This window comes from Polistes dominula, unplaced genomic scaffold (assembly GCF_049000335.1).
Source record: "Polistes dominula isolate Pdom_NZ unplaced genomic scaffold, Pdom_raw_medaka contig_21, whole genome shotgun sequence".
Taxonomy (NCBI): Eukaryota; Metazoa; Arthropoda; class Insecta; order Hymenoptera; family Vespidae; genus Polistes; species Polistes dominula.
In genome coordinates this window covers 1600485-1620322 of record NW_028301061.1, presented here as the reverse complement: position 1 = coordinate 1620322, position 19838 = coordinate 1600485, and the positions used below count along the sequence as shown (strand labels likewise).

Below are 19838 nucleotides of genomic sequence, written 5' to 3'. Positions count from 1 at the left end.
AATAGAAAATGTTATTTTCCAAAAAATGATTATTAAGAAAAAAAATCATAGTACATTTTGAAAAATTGAAGAACAAAAGTTAAGAAGTAAAAATAAGAAAGAAAGAAAGAAAGAAAAAAAGATGGTCGTCGATGTAGAATGAATGATACGATACTTAGGTAGCCCATCTCATTTAGAAGGCAACATTTCTCAGCGAACGTTCGTAGAAAGTGGTCAACCAATGAGCTGAGAAGAATACTGTAACTCCCTGTCGAAGAAGTGGGTTCTCTTTTAGTATCGTGGCAATACCGGTTCGATTTATCATCTCTTTGCAGTGTCGTGCTATCCGGTGTGTTAGTCACATTGATAGATAAAAGATTTTTCTTTTTTTTACCAAGGACTATAAATTGGTAACAACAATACGGTAGAAGTAATAACAATTTTTTTTGTTTTGTTTATTTTATTCGGTAAAACGGACAATATATTTTCAAGTACAAATACGAACGGACGATCAAGATCAGACATCCCCTCAAAAAACAAAAAAAAGAAAAGAAGAAATGTCTTTTCGACTTAAGACGCTTTTGTGCGTCATTTTGATCATCATTGTCACAGGTAGGAAGATAACATTTAACAATCATCCGTTCGTTATTTCATTTATTGATTATTTTACTTTTTATTTTGATTAATATTTTGTCATGTCGAGAAAGTGTGAAAGTTAATGGAATGTTAAATCATTCATTTTTTTTTTTTTTTTATTTAAATTTATTTAACGTTAACGATATTATATACGTAACTGTAAGAAACAGAGGTGGTAACGGTGAAAGAAAAAGAAAAAGAAGAAAAAAGAAAGAATGAAAGAGAGAAAAAGAGAAAAAGAGAGAGATTGCTTGTTGGAGTCGTTGGATAAAACGAGATCCAGTCGTCCTTGTCGTCTGAATTCGTAAAACATCGCGAATCCCTTTCGAAAATTACGAAACTAGACGACCGATCGAGATTCATCGAGGTTTTATTATCGATGACACTCATTTGGGAATTTTTTTGTTTTTTTTTTTTAGATTAATGTTAACAATTATTATATCTTCTCTTATTATTTCTTCTGTCCTCCATATATTACATTTCTCATTACAATAAAAGGAATTCTATTCTTTATCTTAGCTGTACGTTCGAACGTACGTTCTTGTTATTGGAATTCAACGCAACCTTTCTTTGCTCACCTACACGTGGAATTATTTCTTGGAAAGAACTTTAATCACAATCTTAATAAAAAAAAAAAAGGGATTGAAAAATTGTTCTTTTCAATGAAACAAAATGATGAATTTTGTTCAATTTTTTAAAAGAAAAATGAATAATTGAAATATTGAAACAATTATCCATGTTGATTTTTCCTATATTTTATCTTAAACAAGATTTATATTTTTTTTTTTTTTTTTTTTTTTACAAAAAATAATTCTCTCACTATTTTTCAATTTATTTTGTCGCGTTGGTTCCAGGAACAAAGACACACGTCGAACATTTAAATAAAACAACATCCTTGCTGATTTCATTCATATTTACATAAGTGTTCCTCCTACCTGCGCATATAAAATTTTGATTTTGAATGGAACAAAAAAGAAGAAGAAAGAAAAAGGATTGACAATTAATGATCCTTTACTATGGCGAATGTTTTATCTTTCTTTCTTTCTTCTTTTTTTTTTTTTTTTTTTTTTTTGAATTAAGAACAAAGAACATTCAAGATGAATATTTTGATTAAACAGAATCCTCGTTGATTTCACTCATATATTTACATAAGTCTGACTACCTGCACATATGGCATTATAGCAGGATTCAAGAAGAAAGATATTAACACACACGTGTACGTGTACGCACTCACATGAACACACACACACACACAAATAGAAATGTTGCACCTGAACAGTTTGCTAGTAGGTACAACGTCATTGCCACACCGGTACCTTCACTTTCCACTTTGTAAGTTAAACATATATATATGTTTTGACATCTACACACAACACAAGCACGATTTATATACCCCATAATCATCATCGAAATGATTTTATATTAAATGAGATCATACGTAATAATTGTTAAACTCGATAATATAAATAATTCCAATTTATAAGAACAAAAATATCGTATAATTAATGATAACACATTGATCATTTGAATGAATAATTTTGAACAACACAAAACATTTGATCTATTAATCGAATAAATCGGAATTTTTCAATGAAATATTTCATTATTTAGTATTATAACATCTTCGAATTATTTCAGACAACAGTGTCAGGATTAAGATCAGGTTTGTGTATTAACAATCATAAAATCAAGCATAAGACTCTTCCTCGTTGGCCACTTTCTCCTGGTGGCTGCGTATACGCACATGATTTTAACACATTCGAATATAACATTTTAGTCGGAATAAAATGAGATATTTATTTTCATTGAATCGTTAATAAATAATCATGATTAATAAATCTTTCTAATGTCTTAATTGAAAGATTTATATCATTTATATTCAATATCTATGGGAACAACAATAAAATAATAATAATTGTCAATTATAAGAAGAATATAATTAATTTATTTTATTGTTCGTTAATTAAATATTTATGATTGTGTGCAAGTAAATAAATATACGAAACAAACAAAAAAATAAATAATGTTTTTCTCATCATTTTGTTACAATTATACAAATTAATATAATAATATTATAAATAATTATATAGTATAATTTTTATCTTAGTATATAGTATATACATTTAATTATATATACTAAATAATAAATTAGTTATGTATTATTATTATTATATAATTATTTATAATATTATTTTTATACGTATATACGTATAAAAAATTAAACAATTCAATTTGAATGAATTTCATTTATAGAATTTGTTAGAGTCTGGTTTTTTTTTTTTGCTTGACGCTTGATTTTTTTGTTTATATTAAAAATAACAATTTTATGAATAATTCAATGTAATATTAAAACTAATTAACAAATATAATAAATAATGTATATAAATTTAATGTTACATTTCTTGTTTTTATATAAAATATGTAAAACTAACGACAAGAATTTCTATGTAAATTAAAATATCGAAAGTACGTAAATAGAAGAAATATCATAGAAGATGAATATTTGTTTAGAAAATAATAACAGAGGGACTGGTTATAGAATCCAAGTATTTACTTTCTCAACATGTAATATACTACGAGTATATAAGCCTATTAAAAAAAAAAATGTCGTATTTAATTAAAGTTAGAATTACTAAAACCAGTCAAAATTACTTGTTGGAAGTAAAACGAGTTTCCCATATTTTTCTTTCCTTCTAATTAATATAAATATATGTATAATTTACGTATGCGAATTAATTCTGTTTTTTTTTCTTTTTTTTAACAATTTTCATTCATTCCATATCAACATTAAATCAAAATTAATTATTAAAATACATCCATTACGCAATTACATTAATAACAAAAAACTTTCGAAGTTGAAGAAACATTAATTGTAATTATGAATTTACAATGAGAAAATTAACAAAAAGAAAAAACAGAAATAATTTCGTTGTCCTTGTAAAAGATTCCTCTTCTCACATGAAATAATGAAAATTCTTTTTATCACCAAACATTATTATTATATCAATTCGATTTACTTCGTGTCATTTTTATTGACCCTGTAACGAGCAATTCAATGTTGTGACTAACATTCAAAACGAAAAAGAAAAAAAAAGAGATCCTTTGAAGATAATTCGGTTTGTGTGTCGAATTTTAAAAACACGTTTTTAGTACGGTTACTACAGGTACAAGATTGGTATGTCACAATCGCGTTCTTCATCACTTTCTCAAGACTTCTTTTCAGATATCTTTTAAATTTCTCTCAACCCATTTTCCTTCCTTGCTTCTTGTATATGTGTAAGTTTCCTTGAATGCATGCATTAACTTTCATCTTCATCTTCATCTTCATCGATGATCACTATGACGATATATGAAATATCTTGCGTTGTAGATTTCTGTAAATAGTAATATAAAAATGTAGGAGAAAAATATTGAAAATCAAAGAAAATAATGCAAAATAGAAATAGTTAAAAGTATAATCCTTTGTACAGTTTGTTATTGTTGATAGGACTTACATCCTGCTATTGTTTACTCAATTCGTTACGAAATAATTCAACTACAATATTAATCTTTCGAAAAACGTTTACAGAAGGTATCATAATTACGGTAGTGTTTATGATGATACATACTAACATAATTTCTAATAGATTCAAAACAATTCTTAGATAATAGATAATAATTATATACGTTTATTTTATAATGGTGGTTGTCGTTAACGAAGCGAATATAATTCCGATGATATGGCTGCCAAGTTGGAGAGTTCAACGACTCTTCTTCTTCTTCTTCTTTCATTGAAGATAAGATCATCGTACGGATAACATAAATTGTTACTTTTTCTTTTTTTCTTTTTTTTTTTATTGTGAAAGAGCCTACGGTTATAAATAATTAAACGATTAGATTGTAACGTATATACTTGATTGTTGCATAGATTAAATGACACAGATAAATATCTTGACTTAACCGTACAGAAATTAATTCAATTCTTCGAGTCCACATAATCAACTTAAGTTACTTAAGATATATATATAGATATAAAAAATGAAATAATCTAGTCAATATGGAACACAGACAATTATGCTATTATATTCATCCTTGTTTTAACCAACGTTAAATCTTCAGCCTTGACATTTTCGTCCAATACGAAACGACCAACTTTCAATTTAATTTTTAATCTATGGTAATTATTAATCCTTCAACTTCTTCGTAAAACCCATAAAAGACGTCATGTTATTTCTTCTTCTTCTATTTTTTTTATGTCAAGGCTAAAATATTTGTTTGTATTTTTCTTTTTGCTGTAGTACAATGCCAAAAGAATAAAAAGGATGAGGATAAAAAAGATGAAGAATTTACGTGTCCGGAAGGTCAGGGAAATGGAAATTTTGCGGATCCTGCGACCTGTAGAAGATTTTATCAGGTATTTTTTATTTTTTTATTTTAATAAATAATCAAATATTTTATTTATTTTTACCTTACAAAGAATATTCAAACAAAAATATTAACACTGTTATAATTTATATTTTGACAGTGTGTAGATGGATATCCATATTTAAACAGGTGTCCTTCAGGATTACACTTTGATGATATCAGCAAATTTTGTACCTTCAAAAATGAAGCTCGTTGTGGTCCTATTGCTGCAAGTAAGTATACACAAATATTCACTTTATCATTCATAAGTTTTTATTTGTTGTATTTTGTTCAGCTCCACCTCCGGTAACAGATCCTCCAACGGATCTTGCTGAAAGATGTGACACAGCAAATTGCCAACTTCCGTACTGTTTTTGTTCAAGAGATGGTACGATTATACCTGGTGGCCTTCAACCGGAAGAAGTATAATTTTGTTTACATTTCATTTTCATATACATATATCTCATTTAATAATATTAAACATCTGTATTTTTTATTTAATAATACATTTGACTTTTTACAGACACCACAAATGATAATAATAACATTTGACGGAGCAATAAATCATAATAATTTTGATCATTATCAAAAGATATTTACACAAGATCGATTGAATCCTAATAATTGTCCACTTAAAGGTACCTTTTTCATTTCACACGAGTATTGTAATTATAATATGGTACAAAGTTTAGCTCACGATGGTCATGAAATAGCAACAGAAACAATCTCGTAAGTATTCAAATGATTATTTTAATTTGTTAAGTAAAATTCTTCAATTAAATATATGTTTTTAGGCTTCAAAAAGGATTAGAAGATAAAGGATACGAAGAATGGGTTGGTGAGATGATTGGAATGCGAGAAATTCTCAAACATTTTAGTAACATTTCAGCTAATGAAATAGTTGGTATGAGAGGACCGTACTTGAAACCTGGTAGAAATACACAATACAAAGTATTGGAAGATTTTGGTTACATATATGATAGTAGTATTGGAATTTCACCGTTAAAAACACCAATATGGCCGTATACTCTTGATTACAAAATACCCCATGAATGTAAAGCTGGTACCTGTCCTACTAAATCATTTCCAGGTATAATCATTACTTTAATTAAATAAAAATGAATAATTTATTACATGATTAAGACGTTTCATTTATCTTCTTATAGGAGTATGGGAAATACCATTAAATGCTCATTATGTTGAAAGTTATGAGGGTGGACATTGTCCTTATTTGGATCAATGTGTATTACATAATCATGATCCTGAAGAAGTATTCGAATGGTTACAAGAAGATTTCAACAGATATTATGAACAAAATAGAGCACCATACATGATGCCTTTCCATACAAATTGGTTTCAAATAAAAGAACTTGAAAGAGGACTTTCTAAATTCCTTGATTGGGCAGTAACATTGTAAACATTTCATTATTTTCTAATATTTCAATATAAAAATCTAGCTTATTAGTTGTATTAACAAAATATTTATCTTCTTTATAGACCAGACGTTTATTTTGTAACTGCCACACAAGCATTAACTTGGATAACTGATCCAAAACCAGTTAAATCTTTACATAACTTTGAAGGTTGGTCATGTAAGAAAAAAGAAAATATTCCTGGACCACCATGTAATAATCCAAATAAGTGTGCATTGGACTTTAAACCACCAGAATCCAATTTCACTACAACTAGGTATATTTAAAATAAATGATTAATTGTTTAAGTATAAATATACTTGATGTAACATCAAATGATTTTATACAGGTACTTGGAAACATGTAGAGAATGTCCATATAAATATCCATGGTTGGGAGATGCAAAAGGTACTGGATTATACAACGATAATTATAATCCTGAAAAGAAATAAATGACAATTTCTAAATGAAAAATTAGGTGTAATATTATGATCGTCAAGTTAAGTTACATTTTGTTTTATTGTTATCGTCAAAATGGTTGCTACGTGTGATAAAGTTCATTGATTTTATTCGTTGGCAAAGAGAATGTCTCTACAAATTTTGTAAGAAAATTACCTCTATAAATATTATAGTTTATTACTCAAAGAAATATTATTATCATATATATACATATGATATCAATAAGAAGAATGACAAAATTTGTCAAAAACAAAACAAACAAAAAAAATGTTTACTATAAACAATCTATATTTCATTTGATCAAGTTTGATTGAATTGTATAAAAAATCATATAAGGTTGTGTAATATTTTAGTCTTTTGTTTTTTTTTTCCTTCTGCACTTATAACAAATTTCATTCCTCATTGTAATATAATTGTTTTCTTTTTTCTTTTGTTTTAACAATCAATATTAACAGATTCGATTTAAAGTATATGTATAATATTTAAATGATCAATTTTATTTGTCACAATTATTTCAATTAATTTTACCGTTTAATCTTAAACTAATCAAATATTATTTCTTTCAATATTTAATTATGTACAATAAGATCTTCTACTTTATATGATCTGTTCTTTGTTTAACTTGTATAAATTTATACGCAAAAGTCCATATTAGATTAATTTATTTATTATGTTATTAAAAACATAGCGACACGAGATCAGGTAAATATTTGATGTATTAATTGATCCTATGTGATAATATAATCCAAAATAATATATATATATATATATATACATATACGTAAAAGATATTATAGCTACAATTATAGCTCTATGTATACTCTCGAGTTACAATATTTGTTTAAATAATTGTATTATTACCTAACGATGTGGATACCATTTTTCGAAAACTTCGCCCCACTTTTTACGTTCTGAAAAAAGAAAATGAAAGCATTATTATTTTATTGAAATGTTTAACAATGAAATTATAATTTAACACTTTTGTTAGTACGTTGCAGAAAAAAAAGAGATTTCAATTACATCCTATAATTCATTTTTCGTATTGTTTACAATCACAAATATGCCATGCTGGAATCTCAACAGAAATCTCAATGGAGTTTGTCACAGATATGTGACATTGGTAGCGAACGTGTTAAATATTAAATAATTTCATATTACCAGGCTCTGGAAAATCTTCTGGATGTAACATAACATAATGACGAAGCATTTGATCTCTTTCTGCATTACGATTTTTCATAAACTCTGTAACTTTATACGTTGCTACAAATGATAACAATGCTGAAATAATGTGTACTTGAATACCTGTAAACACAATTTATAATAATAATAATAATAATGATATTAATTAGAAATTATTATAATCATTTAATTATTTTCATCAATAGCTTGAATTAATTTCAATATAATTCAATTTATTGATGTTAAGACAAGTGTTGCATAATCGACATACTATAGGTTAGGTTTATGTCAATTGTTAATTTTTTAATTGTTGCCATTTTAATTTAAATAAATTAATTTAAGATACATAGATTTATGTAAATAAGAAATAAATTTATAAATAATTCATTGAATTACCTGAAAACGCGGGTTTACCCAAAAATCTATTTCGAAAACAAGCTCCACCAACAAATGAAAGTGGTATTCCAACAATTGGTCCATATTTTTCATAATAAGAAGGTTCATAATCGGGATCAGGTGTAAGAATTTTCAATGCCCATTGAATATCAGGATTATCAGCCATGTTTCTTTAATAATTTTTTTCAATTTATTATTTAAATTTATCTCAAAAGTACTACTGTCTCCAAGTACTTACGTACTAACGTAAGTACTTACAGCTCACTCTAGGAAAGATAAACTGAACTAAGTAGTGCGCTATTTTGAATTATTTAAATACAAATTGTAATAAAAAATTAAAATTCAATAATTTATTTCATTAAATTAATATTTTCTATATATATATATATATATTTATTTATATTGTTAAAAAAAGAAATGATTATAGTCATTTGTTTATCTACAACATTTATTGGCACATATGTAGCAATACTTATTTTACATAGCACAGCAATTTGTTTGTTTTCAATTGTTATATGAAAAGTACCATCATTCTTGTAATAATAATAATAATAATAATAATAATAATAATAATAATAAAATTAATAACATAATACGATTGTTAACATAAAAAATAACTATTTAAATAAATTTACTATTTATTATAATGACTATTGTAATAAAAAAAAAAAAAAGGAAAACTATTTTAAATAAATGTAATTTTTTATATATAACATCTTAGAACAAAAATATTAAATAATATTTTTGAATAATATTTACTACTACGTGAATACGATTATTATCTTATTCGTAATAAAATTAATGTATAATATGTATAATTTAATTAATATATTATTGATGGCACTTCACACATATTCTACATTATAATTAATATATAGAATAACTATGTTCTATTAGTCAAAAAATAAAAACTTGTAAAAAAACAAATTAATAATAATAATAATAATAATAATAACGTTACGGAGTATATCATATCATATAATGTACAGTTTAGATGTAGAAAAATATATAGTATTAATTAAGATTGTTATTTATGTTTGCTGTTGTTATTAAGGAAGATGTGATTTGTCTTGCATTAATATGGAATAATTAATATTCGGAATTTTATAATTATTATAATATTATAATAATACTTAATTATTATATTAATAATATATTATTTAAGAGGTAATTAGAGAAAAACGGTGGATTTATTACCTAGATTAATTAATCGTCTCACTTATTTTTCTTTTTAAAACGTATCACATATTTAAGTGTATAAATAAGAGAGTATTTATATATGACTATAATTTATTGCATTTCAAGATTTCAAGATTTGATTAATGATAAGTGAATAAATTTTGTATTTTTCTATTTGTACGAGAATAAAACTCATTAATAGAAATATTTATAAAAAAAAAAAAAAAAAACTTACAAATGCGTAACAAGTAATTAAAAGGATTTTCATTAATCCCACACAGTCAAAGTTATTAACAGTTGAAATACAAACGTTAACGTTTATTATTTGTATATTGTTTTTCTAAATAAATACTAAAAATCTTATATTGCGTGAACACAATGTTCATTAGTCCTTATAGTAAATAATAATTCAAATTGTAAATTGTAATGATTGATGTTGTAAATGATAAATTCGTTTCATTCGGTCGATAATTTTCTATACTTACATTTAATGAAAATTTGTTTGTACAAGTCAAGCAACGCTAGACCATATCGATAATGCTGGTCTGAAATGAAAGAAAAAAAAAAAAAAAAAGAAAAAAAACAAAACACACATGTAACATACATTAATACATATAATTTGTACATATAAACAATAAAAATAAAAATGATAATTTTGTGTACAAACCTGAAGCATGCTTGTGGCATCGTATTGACCTGATGCCACAAATATAATGCTAAGAAAATACTCCAAGTACGTAAAGGACACAAAATAGTTGCAATTGTTCCATAAGCCAACCAGAAAAAGTACGCCATATTTATTTGCATTATAACTAATAATATTAATGGTAAATTTTGCCATAATAAACAAATTTTAGATGATCTTTTATAAGTTCCATCCGTGTTTTGTAATCTATAGTTCAATTGTTATATTAATTAATTATGATATTATTTTATATATTTTATTGATTACATTGTATGTATTTTACCTTTTATCAGCTTGATGTGCCAAAATTAACATTAATGGTAAATGAAAAGAAAATAATTGAAAGAATCCATATGCATAAGTAAAAGCTCCAGGTAAAAATGAATTATCAACGTATGTACCCCAAGCAAATATTATTCCAATATGATTTTCAATCACTTCACCGATAGTCCATGGACCTAAATCAAAATCAATATCAATATTACATCAAATTAATCAATACTTTTATACATTGATTTTAATATTTTATGTATTACACGTGTTAATATGTGTTACATTGTTTTATTAATTAAATATAATGAAAGATAAATGACATACCAACAGTTAAATATAATGCGTAAAGAACTAGAGGAAAAAATAAACGATCGATGGTAGATAATATCCATAATTTTCTAATCCACCAATGGATGAACCTTACACGTATCCTTGGACGTGACATACGTTTTGCTAATCATAAAAATTCATAATAAATAATTGTCTCAATTTTAACAGACATACAAATATTCTACAAAAATACAAATTATATTTAGTTTACCTTCACAAAGTATATGAAGAAAACGAAATACGCACAATGGTACTACTATTAATATAAGTACACTTCCAAATAAGAACTGAAACTAAATGAAATTTATAATAATAATAATAATAATAATAATAATAATAGATGAAACAAGAAATTATTATAAATATTTTTCAATGATTAGTAATAATAATGTTGAATAAAATAACTTACAATATGACTAACATTGGACATAAGAATCAATCTAGGTAAAAAACCAAATGATAATCTTGATCCATCAAGTGAAAATGGCTGTTTTATTATTTTGTCTCTATCTTCTTCATCCACTACGCGAACCTGTACGAAAATATAAATAATAATTAGATACATAATACATTATTATCAAATACAATAATACTTATAAATTATACAGTACTTGAATATAATGAATTCCATTGATATATTCCAAAGGATTCCATTTGACAGCATAGAGTGATCCTTTTATGTTTTTACATTGTAACCAGGGCCCATTATCCAATTGTACTTGGACACTTTTTATTAATGCTGTTGAAAATGCTAATACCCTATTTATTATAATCATTTATTAATTTTTATATATATATATATATATATATTTCTTATTAATTTTTAACAAAATTCATTAAAATTACCTTATGTGAGTAGATTTAATAATAGAATGAATATTTTCTTTACGAGGCATCATATAAAGTGCATGTTTTGGATTGGTAATTAATGCAACAGGCCAATCCTGATGTTTTATATCAATAAATGAGAACTGTCCATGATCTATTGCTGCAAGTCGATACCTATAATAACAAATACAGATATAAAGTAAAATTAAGCTTATCAATAGCATAGTAAAATAATAGATGAAAAATTCTACATTCTATTATCTTTCCAATCTGCCAATTCTAATTCAAGAAATCCCGCTTGTTGTTTTGTATACATGTATGGAACAGTACCACCGAGAGTATGGTAATGACCACATAAATACACCATACTTTCTTTATATTTACCTTTAATATTATAAACATTTATTAGAGTCAAGAAAAAAAAAGGAATGAATAAAGTTCAGTATTATTTATAATGCATGTATACCTATAATATTTCTAATATTCGTTTTAGATTGTGATAATATACAGGACGTTGGATAATGTCCAAACCAAATGATATAATCTGCATTATTGTTATTAGATATATTAACTAATTCTTCAATCTTCTTTAATTCATTATTATCCAAAACACCAACAAAATTGAATGGTCTTTTTGGTCCAGGTTTTAAACAAGCATCTATGGCAATAAATGAATACGTTTCAGATCCGACATTTATTTTATACATGTAAGATCTTGGATATTTTTTCCCTTGGATAGAATAATTTGAATAATAATTATTTTTCGATTCGAGACTTAAAACATTGAAATTATCTAAAACATACAAATTTTGATTAAAGTTAGTGTGTATTTATCATTGTATTAATATAAATTGGTAAAGTGTGTGTTATTATATTTAAAATTTGTACCATGATTTCCTCTAACGTCAAGCCATAATGTTTTCTCTTTAATATTAGTACTTTCTAATATGTTTTTATAATATTTCCATTCTTGTAATATTTGATTGGAACCCATTTTATCTTTACTCTTTGCATCAGTTAAATCACCTATGTTAATAAACACAATTACAATATTGTAATTAATATGATAATTCAATTATAATAATATACAGATATTTATACAGTATAAAATACCTGATGCAAGGACAACTGAAGGCATAATAGTTGTTACTGTTACATTACAAAATTCTTGTAATTCTAATATTCTTCTAGGATCTTGAAATATGCTTATATGTATATCTGTTATCTGAAACATTTCAAATGAACAATCACATAGTATTTACAAATTAATAAATATATAATATTTCATGTTATAACTAACCTGTATAAACCACATTAAGTGATCATCTGAATCCGATATTTGATATAAATTTGGATGTAGCCAATCCGATTCTATGCCTTTGCATGATATGGTATTATCTGATATATGACAATCAACATTAATTAGATCGGCAACGTTAGCCACAAAAATTGATAACATTAATACAAAAATTAGAAGTGCCACTGTTGATTTAGCTATTTTCATTTTAAATAAGTTAGTATAATTTGTTCAGGAGATATATATATATGTATGTTAATTTTTGTATAATAATAATTAATCGTTTTTGAATAATAATCATATGTGATTATACATTGATATATATTGATCACATAAAATTTCACAAAAGTACATTTTTACAGAACAATGTACTTGGAGTATTATTATTATAGCACTAATTTAAGTTAATTTTTCATTATGTTATGTTTTTGATTATAACATTCACAAAGGTTATAATTTATTGTTACACATTAGTAATCAATTTATATTTATATAAATGTTTTGAGAAGGAAGACGATTGAAATATTTCAAATTAAAGGAGTTTTATTTCGGTTACATTTGTTCCCTATACAGTTTTTACATTACGACTTACGCGCCGACAAATCTACATTTAACAGCTGATCAGTCTGAGTCGATGATAAGATGACATGTGTAAAAATATATTTAGTACATCGTACGCATGACAATTTCCGTAAAAACAATAACGTAAAAATACTTCTTGATTAACGAGCATAAACTCAATATAATGTACAGTATATATATATATATGTATATATAAAGTATAAGTACAATATAGTATATATGTATATATAATGTATAAAAATTATACAGCATGTATACACGAGAAGATATCTTAGCAAGAGTACAATTAATTAAATATTTACATTATTTTAATGATATGAACAATTTTACAATATAATTTGATTACTTTCAAAAAAGGTATATCATAGAAACTAATTTTTATTTTAAAACTATTTTTTATAAATTTCTGCCATTTTATTATTTTCTTATTTCATTTTATTTCTTCTATTACACATCGTAAAGAAATATATTAAAGTATATACTTAATACAATGACATTAATAAAAAAATGTAAAATAGGAATCTTCTATTACCTATAGATGACAAATGCAGGAATCTTCTATTACCTATAAATGATAAATGCAGGAATCTAATATTACCAATAATTGGTAACAGTAATTTACCACCTAAGAATTACCATCTGGAATTTTTACGGAAGTACATACTTTTTCTCATAGGTGGCATTAAAAATTTATCTCTTAATGATTTAGTAATAAGTGATACCACTAGATGGTGCCACAATTTAAAAAACTGTCGATATATCCAGATAAACAAATAATTAAAAAAATTAGATAAATAATTATTATAGTAATATTTTATAACAGATCTTTCGTATTGCACTGTGATTATACATAAATTATAATCATCTATTATATTAATATTATATTAATTTGGATTATGTAAAAAAAAACAAAGATACACATTTAAATCGTGTAAGATAAAAACGAATAATTTAATAATTAGCAGCAAAAAATATATTTAACAACTAAATCATTTTTATATATACAAATATATAAAGCGTAAGTGTCCAGCGCTTATTTAAATAAAAAAAAAAAAAAAAAAAAAAATGAACAGCACGTTTTGCATAGAAAATGTAACGAAAATACGCGAAAGAAAAAATAGTGATTTTTACTAGCGTATTTTTGTTAGATTTTCTTAAAAAAAAAATAAATATAATAATTATTCATAGATAATATAGAAATAATTATTATCAAATCTATTTTCTTTCTCATTATTTTAGCATAGCAAAAGTGAGAAAGAAAAGATGTCTTAGATATTGAACGATTTGATTGATATTAAATCATGAAAAATAAAATAATTATCTAACATAATTAACTATTACATTTTAAGACAACGCAATGTTTGTGGAATTCTAGATGCATATTGAAAAGAGTTTTCCGTAACACGATTAACACCATTATGAACATTCGCATTATCACGATCTGCTTCCAACTGACCTTGTTCGGCATTCTCAAGGTCGATTACAAATTCTCTATTTCCCATAAGAGTATTTATACACATATTTCGTTCCTTTATAATCGATCTTACGAACATTTCCAATGTAAAAAGATGTTCATCTTGAGCTTCAGGAATATAACTATGCATAAAATCAGCCAATCTGTAAACAAAAAACATATGAAAATCATATATTATTATTATTATTTATTTTATAGTTTAAACCTACCAAAAATAACTATTCTTTAACACTAGATATAACAGACCAGTCATTTTGACTAGTCCGGTCATTTTAATTCAAAATTTCTACTTCATGTAATATTTGTTATTTAAAAATATCTATAAATCCATTTAACTATTAAAATTATTATTGTTAAACATTTTTTTCGTTATTTGTTAAAAGTAAATAAAGATTGGAAGCCTCAAAAAAACATTTTTCTTTATATATACCAATCATTTTGACTAGTGTGGTAGAAAATGGTGGTAATATCTAGTGTTAATATTAATATTTATAGAATAATAATATTTCAATGAGATTAATGATGACGTCATTTTTTAATAGATAAAACAATATTGTTACATTTTATAAAGTTAGAATTTGTTTAAAGAGATTATACATTTAATACCGTAAAAGATATTCAACGTTATGTCCACTTGGTCCTGAACATTCTGTAATCTGTTTCGCTATAGTGCGTAGCGGTGCTTCCCCAAGCCAATGTTGATTCTCTTTAGTGGCTATATAAATAATTGCCGGAAAGCTTTTGCTACCATCACGAGTGTGAAACGTTGAAATAGTAGTCAAATATCCTCCCAATGAACATTCTCTTTTTTGTAAATACGGTATTGCTGTACTGCCCGATATTTGAAAAACTCTACCATAAACGATTCCCTAAAAATTACAATTAACTTCATATAATTGTTTTTTTTTTTATTTTTTATTTTTTTTTTATTAACGTCATCAAAGTAAAATCTTTTTTTAACATGTTAAGCACCATGCAAAATTTCTTGGGAAAATTCTTGTCAGGCCATAGGCTTTACTTTGTATTGAAAAAATAGTTGAGTGTCAGTCATTTGTGACTGACGTGGCTTAAATTTAAAGTCTAATGTCAGCCATTGATGACTGACATGGCGCTCAACATGTTAAAGATATATTTTATACCTCTTTTTGTTCCACCAAAGTGGCAACTCGACCAGGCTAAAAAAAAGAAATAAAAAATACAAATACATTGTTTAAACAATTTTAAGAAGAAATCAAATCAGTTCTTTGTTTATACAGTTTTTTTTTTTTTTTTTTTTTTTTTTTGATTAAAATTTCAACTATCGTTTGTAATGGCGTAGGGTCATTTATTTATCAGACATCTAAAGTTAAATTGAAAAATTGGTGTACTTATATATATATATAAAAATGTTAAAGATAGCATGGCAGTATTTTATATCATTCAGCTGCTTATACAAACATATGTTATTTTATAGCAATATAAAATGTAACTTACACACACATACAAACATGCATAGAAAGATATCAGTTTATACCGGTTTCTAACTGGTTGGGCTTAGTATGAACAAGAGGTAGTGTTTTATTATATTTTATTGTAAAAGACAACAACTTTCTCTTTATTTTGAATTGACAAAAATGATATTTCAAATAATAAGTAAATTTAAAAACAACTTTATTATCAATTATTATAATAAGTTTCATTCTTCTTTCTATTCACATAACATTATTAGCATTATTATTATTATTATTATTATTATTATTTAGATTTGTAAGTAAACAAACGTTTAGAATTCCATTCACGTTAAAAATCAGCAGACTGTTCGATTGAATGCTAATGAATCTTTAACTATCAAGATTTTGATTTGCAAATTAAAGAAAAGAAGAAGAAGAAGAAGAAATAATCTTTTTAACACTAGATATAACCACCATTTTCTACCACACTAATCAAAATGATTGGTGTATAAAGAAAAATGTTTTTTGTAGGCTTCCAGTCTTTATGTAATCTTAAAAAATAACACAAAATAAATGTTTAACAATAATAATTTTAATAGATAAATGGATTTATAGACATTTTAAAATTATTTACAGAAATCAAATGTTACATAAAGTAGAAATTTGAAATTAAAATGGCGTCAAAAAACTAGTCAACATGACTGATCTGATATATTTAATGTTAAAATGAATTAATTCAAGTCTAGACTTAAAAAAATTAATCTTATCATTTCAAAAAGAGAGACCTCGAGTGACATAACTTAAGATTGCTGAGCAAAATTTGATTAAAAACGTTCACGAATCATTCATTTATCATATCAATCATTTAATAATCGTATCAACGTTACAAAAAGAATTAAGAAACAATCTGTTTCGTTGAATTGGCGTATTCATAAGAAAGAAAAAAAAAAAAAAAGAAAGAAAGAAAAAAGAAAAGAAATGAAAGACGTATCTCTTATCCGAGAAATTTGTTATCCTTGTTATTTTTGTTTGATACACTTTTCTTAGAACATCTCGATAAGAAAATACGCAAATCATTTAAACTAAATAAACATAATTAGTATATATATTTTGTATTTTGTATTTTTAATTTGATTTCATTATTTTTGTTTTTTTTTCCGTGCTTTTTCATCGTTCGTGCAAATATCAAAAACATTCGAATACATAAAAAAAGGAAATGATTGTATTATCATTCGTTCATTTCAAAGATTATTTTAAATAAAATGATGCAATCTTAAATTTATAAAATAAAAATACAAATAAATTATAAACTTACAACACTTTTCAAATAAATTACAAATAATAATTTAAGATAAAAGATATTGTAATACAATATGTTTGAAAATGCCATCCTTAACATTTATAAATACAAAACTAATAATAATAATAATGATAATAGTAATGAAAATATTTACGTAGTAGAATAAGATGCCAAAAAATTTACCTTCTCCGTTGTACCACGATGCGTAGTATTTCCTTGCCAAAATCTTCTGGTATATCCTTTGACAAAACCAGTTGTACTTTTACAATATTCAAAACCAGGATTCCAGCAAAGAGAACCATAACCAAAAATCCAAACACCGTTGTCGTTGGTATCCATGTCTCGTTGATTAATAATAAATATTTATCAAATATATCAAAATCTAAATTTAATTAAACGTTTTGTCATTGCACGATAATCGATCAAGATTTCTAAAATAAATCTCTTTAATTTATCTTCTCATTAGCTGCCGTTAATTCAAATTCTTATCAAATTCAAAACTATCATATATATTTATTATTATTATTATTAATATTATTATTAATTGGCTTTAGGAACTTGAAAGTTCATTGTCGCAAATTCATTAATTAATTATTATTAATATAAATAATAATTTTTTTAAGATAATAAATTATTTTTTTTCATTGAATTAAATCATTCGTGTATAAACTGTATTTAAATTTGAATTTAAATCATTGCCATTTTGCCGCCATTTTTTTTATATTCGTTACTGGACGATTGGTGAACGAAGTTTTGAATATATATATATATATATTTTTTTTTATATATAAAAGATTATAATAAATAATGATAGACTTTTTCTTTCCTTTTGGTTAAAATTTGTCGTCTTGTACTTTGTAATTATTTTTCCCATAATATCAACTTAACGATAAAACGTTGTCATAAATGATGGATTCGTAAATTCATTTTAATTAACAAATTTTGAATTTGACTTTCTTCTTTTTCTTCTTCTTCTTCTTCTTCTTCCTCTTCTTTTTTTTCTTTTTTTTCAATCAACAACAATTGAAAATTTTGTTTGTAATAAAATTTGTGAAACTCACTTCCCGCGCTCGTTTCCATCGATTGTTTTCCGTCAATCACTTGTATCGATATTCGAAAAACTTTTCAAATTTTAAAATGCCACGAACACTTGATTATATTTTTAATATAAACTCTATGACCTTCAAACTCTTCTTCTTCCACCTCTCTTTATTTTTACTCTATGTATTTTTATCAATGAGCTCTCCTCACTCTCTTACCTAATTCATTTTTTCTTTCTTTCTTCAATTTTTTTCTTTCTTTTAATCTTTTCCTTCATCACGAAAAACGTTTTTCCTTTTTTTTTCTTTTACTTATTTATAAATTTATTCTTTTTGTTTGTTTGTTTTTTTTAATTCAATTTCGTAATCTTTAATTGTAATTATGATAACAATCTATTGTAAAAATTATATATGCATAAGTATACAAATATTTACGTATTCTGGTTTTGTAATTTATGTATTTGTGTTAAAGAAGAAACCTACCTTATCGATCAAGATTTTATCACCAAATACGGAATAAGATAAATCACGATTTAGATAAATAATCAATTATAATTATCACTAAGAAAATATTTTATTTTATTTATATTTCCAATAATTATTTGTTATATACAGACACGTATATATATTTGTAAAGAAATATTAAAAATAGTCAACTTTTGTAAACACGCGGCACGGCGGACGAGCCAAGACTGGTGGAGTAGTTTAACCGTTGTATGCTTCTGCGCTTCTTTAAAAAGAGAGAGAGAAGGATGATGAGAGAAATGGAATTTGCGAAAAAGAGAGGGAGTGAGGAGGAAGAAATAAAAGATTAAAGTAAGAGAGGAAAGCCGGAAGGATGATGAAACATGTTTTAACAATTGGCGCATTTTACTATTTAGTTTTATTCATTGATAATCTAACAGGATTAAATTATCTTAAAGAAGAATAATTATATAAAAGAAAATACAATGATTTTAAATGATCTAATTAATTT

General features: G+C 24.9%; 4 protein-coding genes across 7 annotated transcripts; 1 reads left to right on the top strand and 3 right to left on the bottom strand.

The window, feature by feature from the left end:
* The first annotated feature begins 14 nt into the window (after positions 1-14).
* Cda4 (chitin deacetylase Cda4) lies at positions 15-7649 on the top strand. Its single transcript, XM_015326464.2, has 9 exons — positions 15-591; positions 4893-5008; positions 5120-5231; positions 5294-5421; positions 5522-5727; positions 5793-6088; positions 6165-6411; positions 6496-6687; positions 6760-7649. The coding sequence occupies exons 1-9, from the start codon at positions 537-539 to the stop codon at positions 6860-6862; spliced, it is 1455 nt and encodes a 484-aa protein (XP_015181950.1). The 5' UTR covers positions 15-536; the 3' UTR covers positions 6863-7649.
* On the bottom strand, positions 4074-8617 carry ND-B14.5B (NADH dehydrogenase (ubiquinone) B14.5 B subunit). 3 transcript variants are annotated; one of them, XR_016177821.1, is made up of 6 exons: positions 8445-8617; positions 8028-8171; positions 7731-7780; positions 5063-5225; positions 4561-4989; positions 4074-4463 (listed from the first exon to the last, which is right to left on the bottom strand). XR_016177821.1 is itself a non-coding variant. In XM_015326466.2 (4 exons), the coding sequence occupies exons 1-3, from the start codon at positions 8608-8610 to the stop codon at positions 7731-7733; spliced, it is 360 nt and encodes a 119-aa protein (XP_015181952.1). In that variant the 5' UTR covers positions 8611-8617; the 3' UTR covers positions 6711-6848. The 3 variants fall into 3 exon arrangements, 1 of the variants encoding a protein (XP_015181952.1); XR_016177820.1 differs by having other exon boundaries at positions 4074-4989; XM_015326466.2 differs by lacking the exons at positions 4074-4463; positions 4561-4989; positions 5063-5225 and adding an exon at positions 6711-6848.
* LOC107069292 (transmembrane protein 62) lies at positions 8519-13806 on the bottom strand. 2 transcript variants are annotated; one of them, XM_015326487.2, is made up of 14 exons: positions 13629-13803; positions 13040-13137; positions 12853-12964; positions 12628-12765; positions 12206-12532; positions 11991-12123; positions 11758-11913; positions 11523-11670; positions 11321-11443; positions 11123-11204; positions 10906-11034; positions 10592-10766; positions 10291-10515; positions 8519-10168 (listed from the first exon to the last, which is right to left on the bottom strand). In XM_015326487.2, the coding sequence occupies exons 2-14, from the start codon at positions 13052-13054 to the stop codon at positions 10135-10137; spliced, it is 1797 nt and encodes a 598-aa protein (XP_015181973.2). In that variant the 5' UTR covers positions 13055-13137; positions 13629-13803; the 3' UTR covers positions 8519-10134. The 2 variants fall into 2 exon arrangements, with proteins under 2 accessions (XP_015181973.2, XP_015181972.2); XM_015326486.2 differs by having other exon boundaries at positions 13040-13806.
* A 739-nt stretch (positions 13807-14545) lies between these two features.
* LOC107069293 (putative glutathione-specific gamma-glutamylcyclotransferase 2) lies at positions 14546-19567 on the bottom strand. Its single transcript, XM_015326488.2, has 5 exons — positions 19346-19567; positions 18006-19255; positions 16232-16267; positions 15699-15961; positions 14546-15235 (listed from the first exon to the last, which is right to left on the bottom strand). Exons 2-5 carry the CDS (start codon positions 18159-18161, stop codon positions 14956-14958), a joined length of 735 nt encoding a protein of 244 aa, XP_015181974.1. The 5' UTR covers positions 18162-19255; positions 19346-19567; the 3' UTR covers positions 14546-14955.
* Between the last annotated feature and the right edge of the window lie 271 nt (positions 19568-19838).

Excerpts from the sequence above, each read along its gene's own strand:
- Cda4 (XM_015326464.2), top strand. The coding sequence starts at position 537 with ATGTCTTTTCGACTTAAGACGCTTTTGTGCGTCATTTTGATCATCATT. Across the intron at positions 5,422-5,521 it reads GTGGCCTTCAACCGGAAGAA|ACACCACAAATGATAATAAT; the intron begins GTATAATTTTGT and ends GACTTTTTACAG. Across the intron at positions 5,728-5,792 it reads ATAGCAACAGAAACAATCTC|GCTTCAAAAAGGATTAGAAG; the intron begins GTAAGTATTCAA and ends ATATGTTTTTAG.
- ND-B14.5B (XM_015326466.2), bottom strand. The coding sequence starts at position 8,610 with ATGGCTGATAATCCTGATATTCAATGGGCATTGAAAATTCTTACACCT. Across the intron at positions 8,172-8,444 it reads GGGTAAACCCGCGTTTTCAG|GTATTCAAGTACACATTATT; the intron begins GTAATTCAATGA and ends TTGTGTTTACAG. Across the intron at positions 7,781-8,027 it reads AGAAGATTTTCCAGAGCCTG|AACGTAAAAAGTGGGGCGAA; the intron begins GTAATATGAAAT and ends TTCTTTTTTCAG.
- LOC107069292 (XM_015326486.2), bottom strand. The coding sequence starts at position 13,243 with ATGAAAATAGCTAAATCAACAGTGGCACTTCTAATTTTTGTATTAATG. Across the intron at positions 12,965-13,039 it reads ACTTAATGTGGTTTATACAG|ATAACAGATATACATATAAG; the intron begins GTTAGTTATAAC and ends GAAATGTTTCAG. Across the intron at positions 11,205-11,320 it reads TGTCCAATGTTAGTCATATT|TTTCAGTTCTTATTTGGAAG; the intron begins GTAAGTTATTTT and ends AATTTCATTTAG.
- LOC107069293 (XM_015326488.2), bottom strand. The coding sequence starts at position 18,161 with ATGGATACCAACGACAACGGTGTTTGGATTTTTGGTTATGGTTCTCTT. Across the intron at positions 15,962-16,231 it reads CTTTGGTGGAACAAAAAGAG|GGAATCGTTTATGGTAGAGT; the intron begins GTATAAAATATA and ends TGTAATTTTTAG. Across the intron at positions 15,236-15,698 it reads AACGTTGAATATCTTTTACG|ATTGGCTGATTTTATGCATA; the intron begins GTATTAAATGTA and ends TTTTGTTTACAG.